This window comes from Netta rufina (genome assembly GCF_964035555.1).
Source record: "Netta rufina genome assembly, chromosome: 5".
NCBI classification, from domain to species: Eukaryota; Metazoa; Chordata; class Aves; order Anseriformes; family Anatidae; genus Netta; species Netta rufina.
This window is the reverse complement of record NC_140128.1, coordinates 61,496,008-61,520,912: the sequence shown is the minus strand read 5'-3', so window position 1 is coordinate 61,520,912 and position 24,905 is coordinate 61,496,008. Positions and strand designations below refer to the sequence as shown.

Sequence of the window (24,905 nt, the reverse complement as noted above, 5' to 3'; positions counted from 1 at the left end):
GCCTTTTAGGTTTAGCACAGAGAACATCTTGGATTGATATTCAGCATAGCTAGTGTGACTATGGGAACCTGCGCTGTGGGCATCTGACACCCTGGCTGACATTTCCTTTGTTAAATTTTGCCTCCTGTGCTTGGTTTGAGAAGGGTGGTTTCCATTTGCGCATCATCTTTTCCCAATTAAGAGTTACAAAACTCCCATTAAAATTGTAACAAAGTAGAAGAAGTTCAGCCAAGTCCAGCTGACCGAAACTTTTTGTACCAATACTGCCACATACAGAGGTTGCCACATAGACAGAAAACTGTGGTTTAATTCATTTTGATGGCCATGGAAATGCTTTTCTCAATTGCTCTTATGAAATACGTTGTCATTTCAGTTTACCTTGCCCTGGAATGACCTGCCAACAGGCAGAAGTACAACATGCTGCGTCCAGGATTTCAGTGCCCACCTTTGGTCCAACGTAGAAGAGATGCAAGTCTTGAAATGCTTGAAAAAAAATCTTCATTTTCAGATCAGACTAGATCTAGTTTCTTAGTCTAGCTCATGGAAATCCGAGAAGGAAAACTCAAGACAAATATTAAAAAACTCTTTGGATATCTTAGCTCTTTGCAGACAGACTCTGGGTTCCCCACCCACCCACCCCATTAAAATTTGCTTAAAAATAGTAAGAAACTGACAGTTCAAGTGGTGAGACCTTCTGAGGCACAGAGAAAAAGGTGCATAAATATAGAGAGATAAAACGCTGTTCCAAATCACTTAGGAAGTAATTCCCTGCATGTTAAGAGGGTAGGAAAAGTGTGTTTTAAATTCTCAAACAAATTCAACAACAAAAAAAAGAGGGTTAATACTAGCGAGAATATAAAACACCACCAGAGGTAACATCTCAAAGAGGTAAAACACATATCCAGATACTGAAACAGCCACTGCAGGACTTGTAATAAAGTATAGCCAGAGACAATTCAGGACCATCCTCTTCAGCAGAGATAAAAGTATCTGCAGCATGTAAGTGGTCCTACAAGGATCCACAGCTTTCCAATTGTTTCCTGTGCTGCACCGTGTTTATTCTACTAACAGAACGATTTCATAAATATCCATATTTCACTCCCAAACCATGCTTTTCTCCTAACAGCAGTATATTCTGCTCTGTAGATGGAGAAAAAGCATTTTCAAAACCCTATTTGTAGCCTGTAATTCTGTGATATCAGCATCATCGGAAATCCAGGAGGAGCCTACCTCATCATTACACTTCTCATTTGCCATCAGAAGTCTTTTACTGAACAAAGACTATGACAACAATTCACAACAATTTAGTTTAAGAGTGTGACGTAGGAACAAGTAAGAACAGACAGTGACACTGGACAGAACAATCTCCAGAGTGCATTTAGAGAAAAACAGTTTCAGCTCCTGATGAGTGTCAAGAATTCTTCACGGGTCTTTGGATCTTCCCGGAATACCCCCAACATTGTGCTGGTTACTGTTTTACTGTTCATTTTCTGTACCCCACGCATTACCATACACATGTGCCTAGAAGAAACGAGAGGAAGGTCAATAAATCAGACATACTCTGCAGAAGCCATGCCATGAAGACAACAGATGATTCTTACAGGGTCAAATTAAATATGGTGGAAGTAAAAACCTCCATATCCAGCATGGTGATTTGTCAGAATCAATGAATCTCAGTTGTTCTCTAGAGAAAATCAAGTTCTCAGCTCCTGAGCGTTGTCTTCTCTCCTTAGGCCCTTACAAAATCCCAGTTTTTCCAGCGTGATCACAAGGACGTGCCTGTTGCTAGACTCAAGCTCTGCTGTAGGGGGTGCATTGTAGGCAGGACATGGATCCAGTGCAACTGTGGTCAGCTGTCCCATTCCTAGTTGTCACATCTCCACAATGCTTAAGACAAGCCCCCACTTTAACCAGCTCCAACCCACCAGGCCATTTCACCGAGCAGGCTGAGATCCCTCCTGCCTACCTGCACTCTGAGAAGCACGGCACACAGCTGCAGCAGCTGGAGAGCCAAAAGGCAGCACAGCTGGAATCTCCCCCAGCCCAGAAGAGCTCAGAGCAACTTACGTAGCTTCGATAACCACTCCGACTCCAGCGGGCTGTAAGGCTTCTGTGATGGCTATTGCGATTTGTTTGGTAAGGCGCTCCTGGACTGAAAGGAGAGCAGGGAGGTCAGAACCACTGTTAAATCTGACTAGCTTGAATACATCATCATCATCATCATCTACACATCACAGAAAGGATGGCATCAAAATACTGCATCCTCATTTCCAAGTGTGCCTGTCCCCTCCGCTTCCTGCCCAAGATCTGGTCTTCCTAAATTAGTTTTGTTAGCAACAAACCCTAGCTTATATTTTGTATCCTGAAACAGACCTTTGATTTGCTTGTTTATACTGGGGGTTTTCCATTACACATGTTTGCAGGAATTTGCATTACCGTGACTTGTTATAATAGGTCTTGCATTTCTCATTATGTGGTTAGAGTTTCTTGCTTTCCTCTATTCTTTCATTTTTTACATATTTATTCACTAGCTTTACTGCTGCATTATCCACTCCCTACACACCAAATTTATTTTTGAGGGAAGGTAATTGAGATAAAAAAAAGAGCAAATTAAGGGAATCTATTGTCCTCCAGAGCTTTACTTCCTGCAGCTATTTCCCAGTCTCACACCTAATGGTCACTGGGACTTCCGTTGCCATGAGCAGACCAAATTTAACTGCAGGACAACGAGAGCAGGCTGAGCCTGACCCAAGGCATGGAGCAACTCCTGCAGCTTCCTCTGCGTCTCAGGGGACAGCTGCCATATTATGGGCTGCCTGCTATCGGCTCATCTCCTCAGAGCAGGAAGGCATCTCAAATTATCTGTGGAGGAGTTCATATCCAGCAGCAGCCAGCTAGTTCAGTTATCCCTGGCAGCTCTATCTTACGGCACATTTATCCTCTGAACCAGTTACTGCCTCCATCCATTTTCATAGGCACGTTTTACCCCTCAAGGGAAATGCAGAGGCAAAATAAGTTGACAGATGAGAAACACCTTTTCAAGAACAGTTTTTCTTCACACACTTAAGAATTGATACAGCTGTAGTCCACCTATAATTATGGTACCTTAAGCTAGCTAGCAAAGGACTGTACAAGCAACAAAAAAAAAATCCAGATTCATCTGTTTACCTTGTAATCTTCTACTGTATATTTCCACAATCCTAGAATAGAAAGGAAAAAGACAATTTGTTTTAGTTATTCCTATATGACCATGGCCTGACCTTCACAATTACTTTGCACTACCAAACAAGACCATTGTATTGATCCACATCCTTCCTGGAAGTCCAGGTGATGGTTGGCATGGCTCCAGGGCTTCCCTTACCACATCACTGTTTTTAGTGACAGGTGCCCCGTATCTGCCACATCACAAGCTATTTTAGGGGCAACCCTGTCACTTCTCGGAGCATCTGCTGCTTGGCTGTTACTTTTGGAGTATTTGTACCATGACCTACCTGGACCACACACTTCCAAGGGAATCCATCCCCACTGACTCCCTGAAAGCTAATCCTTGAGCTGAGGTCAGATTACCTTCTTTTGCTTCAGTTTAAACCAAATTCTGCTTTAAGGACAGTCCAGATACTCAGATTCCCAGAAGGCTACTAAAGCAAGAAACGTTCTAAATTCTTGCATTTAACCACAGATTTAACAATGAGAAATGACTGTTTTTATGCAAAAGATACTCTCCACCCACATATCTAACAAACCTTCACATTTCAGTGCAAAGGATCACCATAGTGCTCTTCTATAAGGTGACCTCAAATTCAAGCCATTTGTGGAGCAATTCAAGTGATGGTTTTGATCATCTGTCACCACAGTACTGAAATTCACACATTTAAGAAAATTTCCTATAGCTGTAACTCAGTGGGTTATTCGTGCAGACCTAAAATGCTTAATTACACATCAAGTGGCCATGTTAAGAAGTTGCTATAGAAAGCTTCAATACCCATCTGGTCAGACTAGACAAAAAACAGATGCTGGCTGGCAGCCTGAGGCATTAGTTACAAGAAACATTTCTGACAATGAGACTTGCCTGCTGTTTTGGAGAGAGAATTATATGCAGAAACTCCTCTCCAGAAATCAAATGGTTGTGTTATAGCTATTTTAAACAAAGCAATCCAATATTTAGATTAAATATATGGATAGGAAAAAGTTGATGCTGAGGTTTTTTTTTTTTAAATTGTTATTATATATTACAAGTCCCATAAGCGTGCTTGTGTAAAAACAGCATTAATATTTTCAAGCCTGAGCTTAAAATCCAAGGAAAAAATGTTTGTTTACCGAATACAGGTCATGACAACTCCAGAAACACACCACATTAGACTAATCCTATTACGAAAGATTAGGCGCACAGTACCAACAGCCTCACAAATCTTTGTTCAAACACTAGTTGCATTATATAGGGCAAGAAAGAGAAGCACTATTTGGCCCACCAATCTCTTCATGGTAAGCACTCAAAAGCAAGCACGGACTGAGAACATTTTGTTATACAAGAATCTAATCTTTTCATTATTGTAGCGTATGGGAGTTTTACTCTAGCCTGAAAGGAGAGCCGAGATTTAACCTTTAAAGCACAACGCAGGAAGCCTTGCACATATCCAAGCATACTCCTATACTGAGAATAAAGAGAGGGAAAATTGTACGCTTTTAGCACCACGTTGCCAGCTGCATTAAGCAGCATTCAAGACAGTTTTGAGCTCCTTTCTAAACCAGCAATTGAGAGGTAATTGCAGACCAGAGCAAGCACAAATCAACTGATGTGTGTTTCAACTGTGATCCTAAAGCCCTTCAGAAACGAAGGCATAATCCCTTCAGGAACGATGGCCACCTTCAGAACCCCAGCTTCAAAAAAATCCTTAAAAAAAAAAATCCTCACCACTTATAGAGTTGCAGCCACACAAGTACCAGCCAACACACGACACGAGCCCTGAACTGCCACACATCAGGGTGTTCCTAGCCATAAGCAGCTACAAAAGGCAATCTTCCACCCAGCAGCTGCAGTGCTGACAGTTCGAATCTCATCCTACAATATCAGGAGACAGTTGACTGCAGTCACAGTAGACGTTTGCAAAAAAAATTAAGTGTTTAATGGCTTCAGACTTTTAATCAGAGCAAATTTCACTCTTGCAAGCACTGCTAGAAGATGGTCTCCCTGCAACATGAGGTTACATTAACCAAGATGCGACCTGGGCCCTTCTGCTTCCAAACCAAATTCATTGTTGTGCAAACAGAGCACAGAACAGAGCTGACTGATTTCAAAGCACGCTACTGTCATATCCTGCACATTTCTTAACCACTAAGAAAACCCAGCAGGCGTGCAGATTTACAAGGCTAATTCTCATTAGCATTATTGGAACTACAGAAAGATTAACAGACGTGTCAGGGAAAGTGTAAGTCCTATGTGGTCTTTCTGAACTACAGACAGCTTTTTTTCCAAGATTTAAGGTTGTTGAAAGACACCCTTCCACTCTGCTGCCCAATCGTCCATCTATTTAAGGGATCTGCCATCCCCTTCCTCACCAGAGCTAGGGATTATCACTTTATAACACGATTCAGTGCAACAACTGATCCAAGGGCTCAGGAAAAAGCTATTTTACATAACAAATGGATTTTTCAAGTGTATCCTAATTACTTTGTTTGTGAGGCTGAGCCTTATCTATAGAATCTGCCCCACGGCTTTCTCAGCAGGCCTGGAGTGAAAGAAAGAAATGTCAAATTTATCAGAAGTCAGCTAACAGATTTAGATTCAATTTTTATCCAGACAACGTGTTCATTTACAGTTTGGGATTTTTGTTCTTATCAGTAAATTTACAAAGAAGTAGCAGCTAGAGGTCCCTGCTGGTTTTGGTGGCCTGCCTTAAAACATGACTAAGATTCTCCACTTGTTCTTCCTTCTGTAGTCCCTTGAGACACCAGAGCTTTGGATGAATGCACAGAAGTTTATGGCTCTCTCCTACAGTAACTGTAACGTGAATTAACAGAGCTCTAATACTTGTCTGTCCTCTCCACACAAAAAACATAATGCTGAGGATTGGTCTAAATCCAAATCCAGGACACAAAGTGTGTTGAGCTTTACAGGGGGACCAGATTAGAAAGATTAACACAGTTAGCACAGCTTGGAATCCTTTTTACAAATTAGCATCACTTTCATTACATTAACACTTACCTAGCAAGCTTGCTGAGGCCAAGTACTTGTTTGTTAGGAAGATAGCCAATATGCACCTAGACAGAGGAGAACAAGCCATTAGCAGAACCAAAAGCAGACTTTAAAATGCACATGAAACTCATGCACAGAGAATGAGATGCACACCTGCCCCAGAACTAACGCTGGAACAGTCCAGGAGTCTTAGCATGTGGGAGGAACATGCCACCATGCAAGCCTGAAAAACTGTGGAGCTAACCAAGACTGTGAATGCCTGGTGAGGTCAGTGTCCGTATGCAGAAGAGGTTAAGGGGAGAGAAAAATCACAACTCCTCATGAGTCAAGGCTTATGTTCCAAGTCTCAGGAATGCCCCAGAACACTATTACATTTGGGTACAAAAAGAAGGCTTTATTACTCAGCACAGCACTGTTTCTCTAGAATACACACTTTTCTTTCAAGACCTAAAGCAGATTCAGGAAAAGGGAGGGAGAGGGACTGTACTTCAGGTAAAAGTTCTGATGGCAAGTTCTTTGCCACCAAAATCAGGCTGCACGTACTGAATTTATTTATTTATTTTTATTATTTTTAATGCCATCTCATGTGCTATTGGTAATACCATAGATCACTGTATGAATAAATTGACTTCTACTCTGCTTGAATATGGATTTGCTGAACATTCATAAAAATGGGTAACCATACTAGTTTGAAATAAGTTACAGATCAGAAAAGCGCTCAGATCTGACAGGCAAGGCAAAGGCATTTAGCTTCCTATTATTTAAAAAGCAACATGGGCTACTGAAATCAAGTGGGTTTACAATTTAACAGATTATAAACCAGCATTTTATGTCACTGTACCAGAGACTTGAAAAATTAGCCAAGATACAGCACGGGAGTATCAGTATAGGATTGTGTCTCAGTGCTTTGCCTAGAGGCCCCATCTCAGAATCCTGTATTGCTGTACCTGCAGTTAAAGGTACCACAGTGCACCTAATTACCTGGCTAACTTGCTCATTCCTATCACTTCTGTTGGGTAATCAACCCACTGACACCTGAAAAGACACGAAACATTTTAGGTAAATTAAGAGACATAACTAAAAATAAGTATTGAATCTTGCTCCCCGTACTTTCTTTGTGAAAAATCTTGATTTTATTCGAGATAGAACTGCAAACACAAGACCTACTGCTCAGTATTTGCAGCCTGTTTGAGGTACCCAACAGGGGAATGGTTAGTCTGAGAATATGTAGAGGCATACCAAGTCATTTAGCAGACCATTATACGAAGCAGGACCAATTCGGTGTTTGCAGATTTCTCCAAACCACACAGGCTAAACAGCTGGACGTAAGAAGAATGCTTACATTGCCACAGAAGTCATGAAGAGAACAGACACAGCATGTGTAATAGAAACAGAAAGCTTCCACAGTAAAAGAAGTTACCTCGTTCTCTGGTATAAAACCAACACTGAGAGAAGAAAGCAGATGAGTTGACTCCACTGAAGCAGCAGCTGGTTTCTGTTCGGGTATTTTATTTCTTGGGAGACAGTTTACTTGGAACATATGTGGTACTGATAAGATTTTATAGAAAACAAAAGCACCTGCTACTCTGCCCTGTGAGTACTTAATAGTAGAACATATGGATTAGACTAAGCTCCACCCTCCTCTGCTGATATGAGAATGAAGAGGCTAAGGCTTGCAGAAACAGCTACCAATTTTGAACTCTTTGAGTTTACTGGAGCTTTGGTGCTTTTTTGTTGTGTTTTTCATTGTTGGGGATGGCAGGGGAAGAATTAAGCTATTGGCACCACGATTTCAACAGCACCTGAAACACCAGCCCCTTTCACAGGAGTCCCAGCCTATGCAGTCTCCTGCTAGCCAAATTAAAACAGGGCTGCTAAACAGAATTTCGCTCTGTTCACGGGGGCTCCCGAGATGAATGTACACCAGATAGCTCTGAGCCAGCAGCTAAATCCGTGACAGAGACAGCGTGCAGGGTGAGCTGGTTTAATATCAAGATGTCTGCCCCCAAGGCTTGCTGCTGCTTCATGAAGAAGAGCTTTGATATGAAATGTCAGAAACCATTAGATTACTTAGACCAGGAAAGGTTGAGCATTATATTTTAGGAGCTTTAAATCCAAATAAAACTCACATTAAGGAGGTCTTACTTATTTGTATTCTCTGGAGATTAACTTCTAGAATCATAGCCGTAAGCAGTAAATACTTACAGCTTTAAAAGCTTTGTAGTTCTAGCTACAAAGTCTTTTACGTGTACTTCAGGTCTTTTATCATGTATTCCCCATGTTTGCTTTGTAAGGAAGAGTTACCTTTCCAACAAATGGAACGAGGTGATGCTCACACAATGAGAACATGTCTATGTCCTTCACAATTACCATCTCATCGTGGTCTTCGTCAAAGATGGCGTCATTCAGAACATCTGAAATTAAACATTTGCATTAAGAAGTTACACGCACAAGCACAGAAGTCTCCTCCAGACAGTTCTGATAAAGCTCGTGGCAAGTGCACAGCTCTCCCAGAGCTATGGATTTCAGGGTTACGACGAGGGAAGTAAGGAGTAACACCACAAGCACCCTTTGGTGTGTGTACAACCACAATTGCCACGGTGCTATATCAGACTACCCATGTGTTATGCCAGAACTCAGCCTATAATATTTTATTTAACTTATAATTTGTAATAGCTAGCCATCGCAGTGGTTTCTTCAAACACTTCAACATCAGCACCACTCTCTTCCAGGAAGCTCTGTGCCCTGGAAGCGTTTCACCCTGAGGCACACCAACCAGCAGCTGTTGAGGCTGTTCAGTACAGAGATCTGCAGCCACAGATCAGAGAGACATTTGCTGTCTCACACTGAAACAGGCACGCAGAAGTACATCCCATCTGAATCCCACGTCTCAGACTTAACAGAATTAATGTGGAAAAACCCATAAAGATAAGAGGAAGAGACAGCTCAGAAAGAAAAGGACTATATAGCATGGGGCTCTGCTAGTCCCAGAGCTCAGCAAAACAGCCCCTTGGTTGATTTTCCGTATTTAGCAGTCCCCTGACAAGTCCCGAGGCACTCCTGATGCAGGATAGAGCAGATTACTGCGGTCTCCACAAAAAACTAGAGCAAGCTGGACCACGTTTGGAGAACTTAAAAGCAGAACAAGGTAAGAGAGGGAGCCTTTTGAAGGACGAGAGGGAACAGCTGTAAAGAAGAGATGATACGGAGAGAAGAAGAACAGCAAGAGAGAACTAGCTGGGCAGGAGGGCTGACAGCAGCACGTGAAACTCTGCGAGGAAGTTCGCTTGAAGCCACACAGACTGCTTGGAGGTACTTCCAGGAACCACAGCAGGGTACACCACGGCCCGATGGGGTGCTCAGGGACTGCCCGGCTCCACGCACCGTGCAGCCCAGCACCTGCAGTGATGATTACACAAATCTAATAGTTGTGTCTGCTCTCCGTGCCTCGATGCCTCCCCCTGACATGTACGCACACCTAATGGCCACCATCTGCTGCCGATAACGTCTCATCATCGCGGAGCATTTTAATTTCCTGCTTGCTATCAGCACTACACAGGTAACCCTGGAAACTGTGCGCAAGATGTTCTGCCTGCAACGCACGTCCTTTCCCGAGAAGGGCTGGCAACCTGCAAAACAACGAGGCTGAACCCCAGAAGGTTTTCGATCAGGTCAGAGAACAGGGACGGAGGGCACGAAAGGGGCCAGGAAACAAGGCTGTGAAGGCACACGATTTTGTCCTTTAAATTTTAGGGTCCAGCTTGCACCGGACACCGCTGGAGAGATTTTTGATTACGTGGGAAGCACCGTGCAAGTTGTATTACTATGAATTCAGCCAGAAAGAGCCAGAATTTGGAACAGAGCAGGACACGGGGGAGACAGAGCAGCAGTCGAGGTTCTTGGCTCCTCCACGCAGCACTCCGCAGGTGTGCCATTTCCAGAGCTGAAAGGCAAACAGTGGTTTCACAAAGCCTGCTACTACGCCCCGCATTATTAAAACAAAATCCAAACAGACCCAAGAAGAGTCTCTAGAGCGACTGCTGCTGTTATTAGACCACCAGCAGCACATCAGAGCCCGATGCTAGATACAGAATTACATCAGCACACTGGTGGAGAATCAGAAGTAGCCACATTCTTGTTGCAAGCCACAGGAACATGTGGCAGCAGAAGGTCAAAACCTCAGCAGAAGGAATTTCAACGTGGAAGAGCCTCATATATATACACATGCATTTATACATGTGCATATACACACATCTATAAAATATATGAATGGATCCTTACAGACTATCTGAGGAACCACAATCTACTGTGCTGAAGAGCCATGTTTTATTATGGAGACAGCTGGTAGCCCTATTATAGGGCTGGGGAGAAGAAGGTTGAGATGGGAAAAGAAGGTTGAGACCTGCAAAGTATCCCACAAACAACTTCAGGAACAAAATGCATCCCTCCCATGGCTAAAGCAACTAACCAGGAACACAAAGGCCACCCATCCTGTTGCATATCTTCTCTGTAGCTGCTCTGAGCCATAGCAGTTTGGGTAATGCCTCCTCTCAAAGGAAGTTTTAGAAGCATGGAGGCAATTCGATCTTTGTCAAGAAGAGGAGCACAGAGCTGTGGGGTATTTCACACTTATTTATGCACATCTTAACAATTTTACACCCCAGATTTTTGGAACTTTAGTAGCAAGTAGCAGCTAGGTGGAGGATACCTGCTCAGCTGCGAGATGTCTGCAGCTGTACTGATTTTAACAGTCAGCAGCAGTTATTAACAGCTTGGGAAGGTGGGAACCCATCAAGGAAGAAAGGAGCTTAGTGCTGGCTCTCCACTACCTCTTCACAGCTGCCAGGCCATACAGGGAGGCAAGGGCAAAACAAGGGCTGGGACAGAAGGCTGGTACCTGACTACTTGCTATGGTGTTAGGACACAGCTCCAGTCACCCTACCCTGCTCGAGTCCCTCCTGCTCACACTTTGCAAGCTTCTCCTCCTGAAAAATAAGCAGAGCACAAAGCCGGTGTCTGTATCTTCTCCCATCCCCAACCCCAACATGAAACCCTTTCAAATCCAAGCCTTAAATCACCAACAAGCGAGGCAGGAGTAGCTGTGACAAGACACCACGCTAGGTCCTGCTGCAGCACTTGCCTGCAGTAATTACCCGGGAGAGACTTGCTTGGCAAAGACTCAAACGCTTTGCAGAGAGGCAATGCCATTTTGTCTAACTTTGCCTTTTATTTTCTCTAGTCATTCAATTTGCAGTAGCATCAAACAAGGCCTCAACGAGCTTAGCCCGGAGCCTGCAGCGCATGTTCCAGAGAGTGTACCAGAGCTCACAGGGCAGAAGGGGAAACAGGGCCTCGGATTAACCAGTCCAGAAGCAAAGCTGGGAACAATTTTGTACCTCTTTGCCTCTTCTTTCATTCTACCTAGGCCACAGCACCTCCTTCAGCAGCTGGATTTCAGCTTCCTCTTGGCTTCCTCGTTTGGAGCCCCCAGAAACTTTTACTCCAGCCCCAGACTTTTCCTGGCCACTGAGGCCAGGACCTACATGTTCTGCAGTAAGAGGACAGGACTCGCATCCCCTCTGCTTGCAGCATTGGCCTGTTCAGAGCCTCTCAACCTCTGAGCAAGGGGAGGCACAAAGCAACCTCCCTGTAAGCTAAAGGAGCCTGCAGATAACACTGCTTGTGCTCCCTGCCACCCCAGGAAAGCTGAGGGAGCTTGCTGCCTAAGCCTAGACACACCACGTTAAGGAAATGCTAAGATCTGGATAAAAACACATGGCTGGGAGGAAGAGAACACGAACAAACATGAAATGTTTAGCTGGTGATGATCTCTAGATTGTTCCAGCTGAGGTTTCTTTCAGCCCAGAGTTCAAGTCCTGTTGCAGAAACTTCAGCAGGCTGTTAAGAACTAAACAGTCGCTTTTGCTGCAAGTTAACTCCTGAAACAAAACTGAATTAGTTTTCCCCCTTTATCTTCAAAAAGAGTTGATAAAAGCAGAAATCGGAATTGGATGAAGGCAGAACGAGAAAGACCTTTCGGGATTTTGCGTCAGAGCTAAGCAAAAAAGACCTGTTGCTATAGAAACTATTTGCATGGCTTTAATGTGACACAGGAAAGCAGAAGCACCTCTGGCAACCAGAGAGAGCCCACCCCGCAGCTGGCTCGGGAGGTGAAGGGAATGAGGGATGACAGCGCTCCGCAGAGCAGCGCTGCTTCGGCTTCACGGCACCTGGTGTCTGCTTCTGGCTCTGAGACAAAAAGACTGAGATGCTCGCAGGTTGTTCTCATGATGAGCTGCTTCTCTCTAGAAAAGAGGCAGATCGAGGGTTGTTTGCTGTCAAGAGGATGGAGTCACTCTCACATGCACTGATATTGTCCCATGGGCTCACCCATCCTGATGGGGACATGAGAAAACCAAACCACAGGCAGAGCTCAGGCTCCTTTTGCTCTGCCAGGAGCAAAAAACAGCCTGCACAACACCTGGTGTGACCTAGGAACAGGCAGGGAGCAGGAGGGTGCTCCAAAACTGCAGTGTGATGAGCCAGAGACCAGAGCAACTGCTTGCTGAGGTGGAAAACTGGATACCTTCAGCTGACTTGCCTGGGAAGAAGTTCCTCTTCATCCAAGGAGAGATGTAACAGAGCAGGAAGCCTGAGCTAACAGCCAAATGTGTGGCAGGAAAGCCAGGAGGCTACAGGGTCTGAACCAAATCTGGAAGAAAACTGCTAGAAAAGCTCTCAGTTGTTGCCAAATATTAAGACAGAATCAAAACTGAAGCTTTGCATTTATTTGTGTGTTGATACTACGGAACTATAGTTGGAAAAAATATTGCAGACAAGCAACAAGAGAATTACTGCACTAGAAAGGTACTGGAATTTATTACACATACAGGGAGGAGACTCAGGCTACAAATATTCATACAGAGTCTGTAGTCCTGCAGGAAGTTAACGGCTTCAGGATGGTCTGGGAGTGCCAATTCACAACAGAATTAGCACTTGCTTCAGGAAGCCTTGAAGCAGCCTGGAAGGAGACACAGCCTAAGCCGCAGCATGACCCTGAACAGGCAGGAGAGTTCAAAAGCTGCAGAGAAAAATTAAGGAGGCATTAGCACCACGTGGCTTCCTCACCATCGTGTACCTTCCTACCAGGAAAGAAGGGACACCAGACAGAAGAAGTTACAAGTTGATGACTAATAGTTCAGATTTCATCACTGCCACACCCGAGGGCTGGAAATAGACAACCCACTCCAGAAAGGAGCATTTTCTGCAGCAAAACTTAATTCTTCAGCCACCAGAAATTATGCATCTGGTCCAGCTCTTTTACAGCTCATTTTGTAGAGGCAAATAGAGGAAATGCAGCATTGATATTCAACTAATTTTGGCCATCTTCTTTACCGATTCATTTACTTTAAGACACTTTCCACATTGCAGCGAGATTTAAGTCCATTCCTAAGAGATCGGTTATTGCAGACTCTCAGATGAAACTCAGATTAGGCTCTAATCTGTTTCCTTTACCAACAGATTTATTAATACGAGGGAAAGCAGGGTTATGGAGATGCTCATTAAAATGCATCAGGATTTCAATAACTACTTCACTATCTCATGTCACAGAAGGTGCTGGAAGTGCCCCATCCACACTCCTTTCTGTAATCAAAACAAATGAAAAATCAGAAGACAAAACAACGCTTTGAAAAAGCAACATGAAAAGATCAGACCTCTTCGATAGCGTACGATCCAAGAGGTTAAGATATTTAATAAACTCTTGACAAAACCCAAACAAGCTTATCCAGTTTGGTGTTGCTTGAATATTAATGGTCAGGGAGACCATCCTGGTAAGTTCACAGTAAGCTTCACCCACACAAGGGGTCAGGGTAGAAGAAAGAAACCCCCAAGAACCTTACCGTGAACAATCCTGTCTCTCCCACCCTCCAGTTTGGAAGAAACAAGCCATGGCCATGCTACCAATAAGGCAGATATTTAAGTTTATGTTAGACTGTCACACCTATATGAAGGAAGAGAAGAGCAGCATCTTGCTTCCACTAACAGAAACGAAAGAAACAACTCACCAGCTCTCGGCAAAGGGCAGTGCTGCTGATCAAACAGCCTTGTTTGTTTAAGGAGCTGCCTGTCTATTCCTACGTAGGGATGCTTAGCACCTCTCACCCACAGCAAACTGAGTAGGCTTGGAAAACTTGTAAGCGTATTCTGTTGTTGCATCTATGAAAATAAAACCACAGAGGGAAGAAGGTGAAGTATTAGGGTTGCATTTATTCACCCTCCACCATAAGAGGGCACAAAGTAACGAGAGGCAGTGACATACACATTGCAGCAGGTGTTAAGCTACTGGTTTTGGACTTCAGGTGTTGTTTGCTTTAAAACAAAGCTGCATAGTAGCATCAGTTAGCTTTAAGGCAAATAAAACACACATGCAGCCTTTCAAACCACACAGGTTCAGAAAGCAAAGTTATCCTCTAGTGTTTCTAATTGTCATTTCCCTATTATGTTGAAAGGACAGTTGAACCTCCCAGCTTGCTTGGAAACCAGCACAGTGACCAGTGAGGTCTTTCAGCTTTTATTCATGTAACAACCAACATTTAATGCTTGTGCCATTCTGCTTGAAGGACTTGGGTGCGATGAGAACAAGTCGGCTTCCTTCTGCAGGCACAGGAAGCTTGCTCAGCTTGGTGCCTGATGTCTCCTACAGGACTGCACAATCAGAACTCCTTTAGAGTTTACTTTTTGAAGCCAGCATCCTCAACTTTCAGTGCTTCTGGAACTCACCACTTAGCAAGATCGAGTCTGAAGTCCTCAGCTTCAGCTACAAGCTGGCGCAGTCCTCAGCCTTTTTATTCCACAAATTCACTCACTGCATTTGCACACACTTGTGTAGCATTTATAGTCCCACAGACTGCACCTCCAAGTGTGACACGAGGACTTCACTGAAGGACAGACAGATCTCCCAATGTTTCATTTTTACGTGTCAGGCAATTGCCTGAAAGCTGTAAGTGTCCAAGGCAGCCTGCTAATAACAGCAGACTACCTTTGTTACCCAAGAGAACAGGTTACTATTTTATTATAATTTATTCCCAGAGTTAAGAAGTCAATAAATCTGACCCCGGCTCAGGAAAAAAAGATGGTCTTGAATGCTGATGCAGAAGCACTGCATGGAATTGAAGAGTAAAACTTCTGGCATCCTGTAGTGGCTACTAATCTACACATGTCCCGGTGTGAACTGCCAGCATTTTTAGGTCAGCTCTCCAGGAGGGATTTTACTTTAAATCCCTAGAGGCATTCTCACACCTCCAAAGAAAGTTTGATGATCAGCAGTACAGAATGAGAACCAGAGTTTGATTATTAGGACTATAGAATGAGAATCACAGTAGGGCTGGGGTTGGAAGGGACCTTGGAGACCACCCAGCTCCAGCCCCCTGCCATGGGCAGGGACACCACCCACTAAATCAGGTTGCCCAGGGCCTCATCTAACCTGGTCTTGAACACCTCCAGGGATGGGGCATCCACAGCTTCCCTGGGCAATGAGATCAATACACACGAATACATTTTGTCAAGGAAAGAGCTAAGGGCAGAGGCCTTTTGTAAAGCCAGGATTAATAGGAGAACGCATCCAGAAAGAACAGTAAGAGTGATTTAGATATTTAGCAAGTAAACTCTACGAATGGCTCTGAAACAACACCGGCCAGCTGCAGAACACCGATAGCAAAGATGAATGAAGGTAAAGCAGGAACACTTACTCTGTGCTGTCAAAAACAAGGTAGGAAGTAACACAGAGTCTGGTTCTCTGCTGCTCACAGAAATCCCAGGGGAGACGGGGACAGAACTCAGATGCCATCTTCCCTACAGCACTACTTTAAGTTAGGGGAGTATAGAAATACAAATGTGAGCAGCTGGCACTGAAGCAAAGTGACAAGACCCAGGAAGGGAGACCAGACACCCAGCATATTTATGCATACCCCAAAAGTATTGATGTTCTCAGACACCCTAACAAAAAAAAGTAGGAGTTTTGTTCTTAAGAGTAAATTAATGCTCAGAAGGAAAAGCAATACCTGTGTGGCTTGCACAGAAGTCAGCAAACATCAGCTCAGCAGCTTCCCAAAGCACTCGGGGTTCCTCATATCAATTCTCCACACGTACCATCAGTTCTCCACCTCCAAGGCCACCACAGGACAGACTGCTGCAGGGCAGGTGAGGCCATCATCCCTCACCGTACCTAAAGCTTCAGGCATCCTGACTGCACTCAGAAACATTCAGTGACAAGCGAGAGCACGACACCACTCATCACAAACCCCTAAGAGCAGCAGGCAGCACTCGAGGCAGTCAGGCAGCTTAGTTTTGGGACCAACCCCATCAGCTCTACGTTCTCACCTCCACGTTCTCACCTCCCACAAGCAAAGCTTGTGGCCAAGCTCACCAAACACCGCAGAGCTCCTCTGGCATGCTTTCAGCTTCACACCGTCCAGCCTTCAAGAGATTTCGTAAAGTGGGAATACATTTCCCACACAGGAACACAGAAGTGATGCAATAAGTTAAAATGCCATCGGAAGTGAGTTGCTTTTTCCCCTGCCCAGGGTTTTTCTACCCAGGGTAGACACCCAAGCAGACAGGACGCTGATTGTAAAGCCTGTAGCTGTACCAGCCTTGCTCCCTTCCCCAATTTGTTGTTGCCACCCTCCTGGCTGCAGAGCCAGGCCCCATTCACACAGGCTGGGAGCTCAGCTGGGGCCACGTACCTGTTGCAGCACACCTTGCTTCTAGCCCCCTGTTTGTATAATCACCACCACAGAGCTTTTATTTCAGAAACTTTGTATTTATTTCAGGGATTTTGTAACAGTAAGTCTTTTTCACCTCTTGTCTTCTCCCTGCTGGGGAATAGACTTGAACCCACACCTCAATATCCCACACACCACTGTTTTAACATATGCATAGCCAGGTAGTTCCATGTGAGGGAACAAAATAAGCTGCAAAATAAAGCAGAGAAAGGACATTTTTCCCCTTCTTTCCTCTTTTTACAATCCAGTTCCTGGTCCATTTCACAGCCTGGGCAGGCAGCCAGCTGTATGAGTACAACCAAGTGACAGCACAACCAGATGCTGCAGCAGAGACAAGCAACAGGAGCTACAGCCCCACAACTGCCACCATCCCCAAAGATTTCCTAGTTTGTCTTTCAACTACAGCTCGTTTCCCCTCCCCATTACACTAATAAGAGCAGGAGGACTGGAAGCTGAGCATTGTGTAAGGAGATGAGTAGCTGACAAGTAAAAGGATCTGACACAGGAAAGGATGCTAGCATCACAGCTTCCTTTGGATTGCTAGGAAAGGAACAAAAAAGCAGTTCAGGAGCACAGCACCTAGCAGTGGCACTAACACTTTTTATTCTCCAGTATAACACAGCTCCCCCACGATGAGCATTCAGGGCAGGGGACTGTCCAGAACTACTCTGCTCAATGAAATGCACGAGACTGGGACAGATTAATCAGAGTCCCAAAGTATCCACTGGAGCAAAAGGAAGAAGCTACTGGAAAATTAAGGAATCAGTTTAGTTTAACTTTCCCTGTACAGGAGACCCATGGCAAGGTTAAGAGAGGACTTTAGGTAGGCAGCAAACTCTCAGCACAGAAATTCACAGAGATTATCACCAAAAAGCCTCCTGACTATGACACATCCTGTGTTTCACAGCAATAAAGCAACAAGATAAAGCAACAAGTGCAGTCCTCAAGTGCAGAAACTTTTTCCCAGCAGACAGAGGATCAACCTGTGAGACCCCAACAAAGCTTCATCCCAAACACCCTGTGCAGCAAGGCTAAACAGGAGGGGGATGACAGCCAGCACAGCCCTGAGCTGATCTCCAGATACAAGCCTGAAAACCAGGTTTGGCTGTAAAAGAGAAACAAAGGTCAAGGCAGAAGTGCTGCTCCTGGGGGGAGCCAGGGCATGATGTTGGCACAAATACCGCCAGCCGTGAGTAAGTTAACGCTGGAAGCTGTATGCAATGGGATTTCAGAGAAGGCAGCAATTTTGAGAAGTGAAAGAGAAAGTAGACGAGGAAGCCAGCCTCTGAGGGGAAGCAGAGCACACACAGAGGGATGGGTTGGCAGCTCAGCCTTTTCATTCAGGGACACAGTGCGGTTTTTGGGGCAGGCTCACACAGGAGCAGCGCTCTCAGGATGCTCAGCACCCTCCTGACCCGCACCCAGCCCTGTGTCAGCACCAGGAACCTGCCTCTCACCAAAAGAGGAAGCAGAAGGGGGAATTCCCTGGTGTCCCAAAGCTTTTATTAGTTTGGGCTGGGTGCTGTCCTTACAGGAAAGGGCAGGAGGAGCACAAACCTGAGCGCCCACTGAACCCTATCTCCTCACACCTCACCCCAAAAACCACCTGAAGGTACCAAAAGAGATGCTACCATCCCACAGCCGACCCTGTAAGAGCACAAATCCCCCAAAAAACCACCTTCTCTCCCTTTCCACCCCCCCGGGGCTCCTACCGGAGATGGTCTCCTGGTAGCCCTTGGTGAAGAACTGCATGGCGGTGGCCGCCCTCCAGGGCGTCTTCAGCAGCCCCTGGCGCTGCGGGTCCTCGCCCAGGGAGCGCAGGATGGAGGTGTAGGCAGCCGCCAGGCCGGGCAGGCTCAGCTCGTTGTCCTCCTCGCTGCGGGGCCGCTCTCCCCTCCAGCCCTCACCGCCGCCACCGCCGGGCAAGGAGGGGACGCGAGGCTTGGGGTCCGAGCCCAGAGGCGGGGAGGGCGACCCGTCCCGCCGCGGGTACCCGTTGTAGCTCCGTGCCGCCGCCATCAGGGGACGGATCGGGCCCCGAGCGGTGCGGGCAGGGCGCTGCGGTGGGGCTCGGCACCCCGCTGAGGGCTCAGGACCCTCCCCAAATCTCGGGGCTCGGCACCGTGCCGACCCTGACGCGGCGCCCGCCCCTCACGCGCGCGTTCCCGCCCGCCCGGAGCTGCCTCAGGACTCGGGAGCCGCCGCCTCGGCCGCCCGCTTTATACCGCCCGCGCCGCTGCCATTGGCTGGAGCCGCCGCGACGTCATCAGAGGGCCCTGCGATGAGCCGGACGGACTCCGAGCGCCGCGCCCCGAGGGGTTGGGGTTGGGGTTGGGGTTGGGGTTGGGATTTGGGATTGATATTGGGATTGGGATTGGGATTGGCATAAAAGACCGGGACTGGGATTAGAATCAGGATTGGGATTGGGACTGGGGATTGGGGATTGGGATTGGGATAGGGACAGGGATCAAGATCGGGATTGGCATAAGGGACCGGGACTGGGATCAGGATTGGGATTGGGATCAGGACTGGGATCAGGATTGGGATTGGGATCAAGGTTGGGGATCAAGGATTGGGATTGGGGATCAGGATTGGGATTGGGATCAGGATTGGGGTTGGCATAAGGGACCGGGACTAGGATTGGAATCCGGATTGGGATCAGGACTGGGATCAGGATTGGGACTGGGATCAGGGTTGGGGATCAAGGATTGGGATTGGAGAATGGGATTGGGATTGGGATTGATAGTGACAGGGATCAGGATCGGGATTGGCATAAGGGACCGGGACCAGGATTGGAATCCGGATTGGGATCAGGACTGGGATCAGGATTGGGACTGGGATTGGGGTTGGGGATCAAGGATTGGGATTGGGGATCGGGATTGGGGATCGGGATTGGGATCAGGATTGGGATTGGCATAAGGGACCGAGACTGGGATTAGAATCAGGATTGGGATTGGGACTGGAATCAGTATTGGGACAGGGATCAGGACTGGGTTTGGGACTGGGATTGGGATGGGGATCGAGACTGGGATAGCAATCGCAACTGGAATTAGGTTTGGGATAAGGATTGGGACCAGGACTGGGATCCGGATATGGATCAGGACAGGAATCGGGATGAGGACAGGGACTGAGGTCAGGACCAGGATCAGGACAAGGATCAGGACAGGGATAGGGATTGGGATCAGGATTGGGACAGGGATTGGGACCGTGATTGGGACCAGGCGGCAAGGCTGCCCTGGCAGGTGCTGGTGGGGTAAAGTTGGGTAAAAAGGGGGGAAAAACACCAAGAAATGGGGAAAGTTATGTGGGTCTGAGGGTTGGCAAAGACCTACATGGCTGGGTAGTGGGAAGCCAGGTTCCCCCACTGAGACTCTTCTGGGGTTTTATATAGGGTGGAAAGGGAAGCTCACAGTTCAGGGGTAAGCGCTACTTTCCTCATCATTTTCAAAATAAACGCTTGAGATCCTCAGCAACGCATCACCCGGGCAGAAAGCCCTATTCCCACGTGCAGGTCCATCCGGAAGGCAGCGGGGAAAAATCCTCCCTGTCGTGCATAGGGAAAAAAAAAAAAACACAACCCCAGCGGCAATAAGGCACTCCACGCTTATCTTTTGGCTTCCGACCACAGGTTTTACCAGAAGAAAGAATGACTCAGGTGAAATCACTGGGAAGGTGCTGGCCTGCGGGAGCAGCGGGCAGTGGGGCTGGAAGCCCCCATCCCCATCCCTTTTCCTCCCCAAACAACCCCGGGGCTGCAGCTGGGCACCTCTGACCGCCCCGCACCCCTTCGTTGGTATCCGAATTCTCCACGTGAGCTGTGTTGGCTCCCCTGCCAGAAGCAGTCAGCAAATTCAGCAGGGTGACCAATGCTCCTGGCTGGAGCCAGACCTGCACGGTGCAAAGGGTGGATTTCTTAGGAACTACGAGCTGCCGAGACGTAATGGGACGTATGGAAAAGGGGTTAGCAAAGGGTATCGAGGGAGTGGCACTCCCTGGGCTGTGCTTCGCTGATTCACTTAGAAAAACCGGCAGATAAGGTATCTACAGTCGGCCGAACTTTATAATGGTCTAAATTTAGCAAGTCGGCAGTAATTTTTCCCCTGCGTGCAGGAAGAGAGGGGCAGTTACTCCTTTATTGCTGGCGTGAGCACCCTGTGGACCTGCAGACAACCAGTTTTTGGGTTGGGTGCGAGCAGAGGTCACACACACAGGAGCCGAGGGCAGCAGGTTTGCTAACAGCATTTGCAAGCACCGAGTTTTCTGTTCTAGGTCATTTAGATACGGGTCGGGATGTGTTACAGCTCCATTTCCAGCCGGCCACGTCCTCCACCTCTGAAGCACACCTACATCAGCTGGGTGAGCAGCAGCACCAATGCTTGTTATTTTTAAGTATCTTGTGCTAAGTTTTTTTTTTTTTTTTAACCTATAAATTACACCCCATGCTTTCACGCAGCCTTCCCAAATAAATTTTTCTTTGCTGTATCTGAATACATCCAGAATGAGCAAAGCACAGGCTGAGGTAAATCACACACCAAAGACGCCTACTTTTCCTCCATAAAGTGGGAGTGTTTGGGACCAGGCTCAGAGATTAAGAACTGACAAATTCCACCCTCTCAAACCATCCGCAGTGGTTTGTGTTGACCCAGTGTATCATTAGCAGCTCAGGCAGGAGAAGAGCGATGCAAATCGATACTGCTAATAACAGCAAGCCCGAGCGTGATCCTCAAACAACGGGGACGCATCTACACGCATCCACACAGTGCCGCGGCCTGCTGACATCCGTCCTGGGCCCTGTAAGCACAGGTTTATCGGCTGCTGGAATCACAAGTGCGTCAGTTTAAGCAGTGAATCACAAGCAATTTAATTCGGTTTACCCGGAATAACAAGCAAAATTGATTACAGGCTCCTAAAATCCTAACCTCTCTCCCAGAGGGACTGGTTCCTCTGTGGGGACAGCAGATCCCTGAGGTCTGAGAGGATTTCCACAGAGGGACTTTCTCTGTTTTAACTGATCTGGTCAGGTCTCAAGTTTTACAGCTGAAAATGGAGCAAAAAAGCAGTTTTGCCCCATTCCAGCTTTTCTTGAACACTTCTAGGCACAGAGCATCCCGCACCCAGAGGCTCCTCCATCCCTAGCTCCCCAAAACCCACAGAGGAGATGGGCTGCGGCCACAGAAGGCAGGTTCGAGTCAAAACATAATTAACCTGTAATTAACAGCTCCAGAATGTGCCCCATTTCTTGCTCCAACAACCCGGTCAGGAGCTGAGCAACACCCTGAGGATCTCTGGGTCCCTCCAGCCCACTTCTGACCCGAGGATGGGTTTCGATTCCTGAGCAAAGTGGGACAGCAGCCGTGGCCCCGCACCTCCCCGCTCAATTGCTTCTCGGCATTATATCCCCGAGATCAATAACACGATTTGCAGCCCGGGCTGTTCCCTGGCAACACACGGCTTGAAACTATTCACCCAAATTTCCTGGCCATTCACATCCCGTCGAGTCCAGCATCAAGGGGCTCTTTTGGGCAGATATTAGCGTCTGGCCTGCCTGTAAATAAATAAATTAGCGTGGTATTTCTACGGCAGCGCTCAGGGAGGGCCCCGGCCTTTCTCTAGGCCTCTCTCTGAGCTGCTCCACCACAGGCACTGTAACACCCACCAGAGAGAAGCTGAGGTGAATTTCGAAGATAGAAAGTGCCTAAGAGGGAAAGCTCCTCCAAGCATAGTCTGTCTTGTGCCCAGCTCCACCCAGGCACCCATGATAGTTGAGTTTTCTTGGCTTTCCCATCCAAAACCAGGGCCGGAGCACTACGTCCATGAAGTGACTTAGGTCAGGTTTGTGAAAGAAATTGTACGAGTCTGAGTGCATTGCTCACTGCTGCCACAGCAAAGGGGGAAGAAGTTGTAGTCAACAGGTACTGGGTTTCTAATGAGGGATCTACTAATGGTTTCTACTGGTTTCTAATGGGTTTCTGAGCCAGTGACAGACGAGCCAGGTTTGCTGTTGGTGGGTGAAATTCTTGGTGAGGGATGAAGCAGGAGCCCTAGGGGGGTTCTGGCTCCCAACACCGTCAGGACAAACCCGAGGACACATCAGGTCACCAGCAGGGACTGAGGACATGGGAGCTCCACACATCTCAGGGAGCAAAGAGGAGATGTTTTTTGTTCCTGTTGGAGATGAGTACCTCAGGTAGAATCGCACTGCCCCAAAACATTTGCAAGCACACTCCAGCATCAAGTGCTAGAGAGAAACTTGTCCTAAACTGCACTGCAAGTGGGCCTTGTAATCCAAACCACCACATAAAACAGAAAAAAACACAGGAAAACAAAAAGGTAAAACTCTTCGTACAAAAGCCAGCGATGAGTTTTAGAGCACTGACTTGAAATCAGCTGCTGCTTTGTGCCTTGTCCCATGTGCAGTCAGCACCCTCGGCAGTGGCTGCAATTTAAACAAAGTAAAAGGAAGTATACTTAAGAGATACATTTGCTGAAAACTCTCCAAATCCGAAACAACACAAAATTGTGATTTAGCAGAGATGAGAAGAGCAGGGATGATCTTTATTTTTATCTTTTTGGTCAGGATTTTGACATTACATGCCATGAAAAAAAATAAAATAAATAAAAAGTAGAGGACACACACCTCTATTTCTGCGCCTTGCTGGAGCCCAGCTGCAGCAGTGAAGTGAGTGGCTCTGTAAGGCCATCCTCCTCCAGGCTGAGCTCCTGCTGGCACACAGGGGCCGATTTTGTCGGGTTTTTATCGTGCAGCAGTCAAGGCAGCATGGCTGGGTGGTGGTGTGCAGTTGTTTTCCTTTGTAGCAGAATTATATTACGGAGCAAGTGCTTGCAAAGCCAAAGAAAATATTCTCTAGGAGGTGAGCACACATTTTATTTATGTCTAGTACAAATGTTCCTTCTCTGAATAAATGTCTAGCTTCCTGTGAGTCCGGCACTCCCTCTGAAGTCAAACAGGATCGCAGTACTCCAGCACGCCAAGTAGTCCATTTACAGATCTTTTTCTCAGATAAAGGGCTTGACATGCTCTCTCAGCTACAGAACAAGGGAGGTGGACACTTGCTGCTTTGAATTATATCCCCCAAAAAGGCTAACAGACTCAATGTGTTGTTTTGGGTCTTTCTTGCTGGTTTTTAGTAGTCACATCTTTCCAGCCAGCAGCAGCCCTGGGTTTTACACAGAGCATGGGCAGCTTGTTGCAGGAATTGGCTCTGCTGAAACACAACTGTGACCCTACAAGGCCCCAAACACAGGATGTGATATCAGGTTTTGGTGTGGGATGAGCAGAGAGGTAGCCGGGCAATATTCACCAATGTTCTCTTCCGCAGCCTCCATCACCTGCTATCCACTTTCATCTGCTATTTTTGGATGATTTTGTTTTCCTCCAGAAAAAGTGCATGGGAAAAGGATTTCATTTAAGGTCACATTATGTAGTGAAACGGAAGAATGCAGCAGACGCAGAAGCAGGGAGCGAGGAAGAGAAAATGTTTTGTGCTCCTGGGGTTTGGAAAGGAGCTGCAGTGGCTGGGCAGGGGAGCAGGGCTGAGATGCAGCAGCGCTTCCCATCACACCACGGCCTCAGAGGGATCAGCAGATGGGGACCCACTGGGAAAGGACCCGCAGCAAAGGTTGGGTGTTTCTGTGGTCCAACCCTGCCTCAGGGCCAGGCGCACAAATGTCTGGCTTTCTGAGCAAAAGGAGGAAGAAACAGCAGCAGGCAGGTGCCTTGCCATAATTCCCAGGCTGTTTTTTTTTTTCTAAATAACCTCCTTTTTAATTGGAAAGAACAAATTCAGGACCAACGGGCATTTCTGAAGATTCCAGCGCAATTTCATTAAACATCTCTGGGGAGCATCTTTACAGAAAAGCGGCTAGTTGAGATTTAACAGCTTTCACTAAAATTCATTCCACGTTTT

At 46.7% G+C, this 24,905-nt stretch overlaps 1 protein-coding gene across 1 annotated transcript; it reads right to left on the bottom strand.

Annotated features, from left to right (window-relative positions):
• Window positions 1-952: 952 nt before the first annotated feature.
• GCH1 (GTP cyclohydrolase 1) lies at window positions 953-18,996 on the bottom strand (the record flags this gene model as incomplete). The annotated part of the gene is made up of 6 exons (XM_084287628.1): window positions 953-1,521; window positions 2,068-2,152; window positions 3,169-3,200; window positions 6,203-6,258; window positions 8,498-8,607; window positions 18,690-18,996. 6 exons carry the CDS (start codon window positions 18,994-18,996, stop codon window positions 1,395-1,397), a joined length of 717 nt encoding a protein of 238 aa, XP_084143754.1. The 3' UTR covers window positions 953-1,394.
• Between the last annotated feature and the right edge of the window lie 5,909 nt (window positions 18,997-24,905).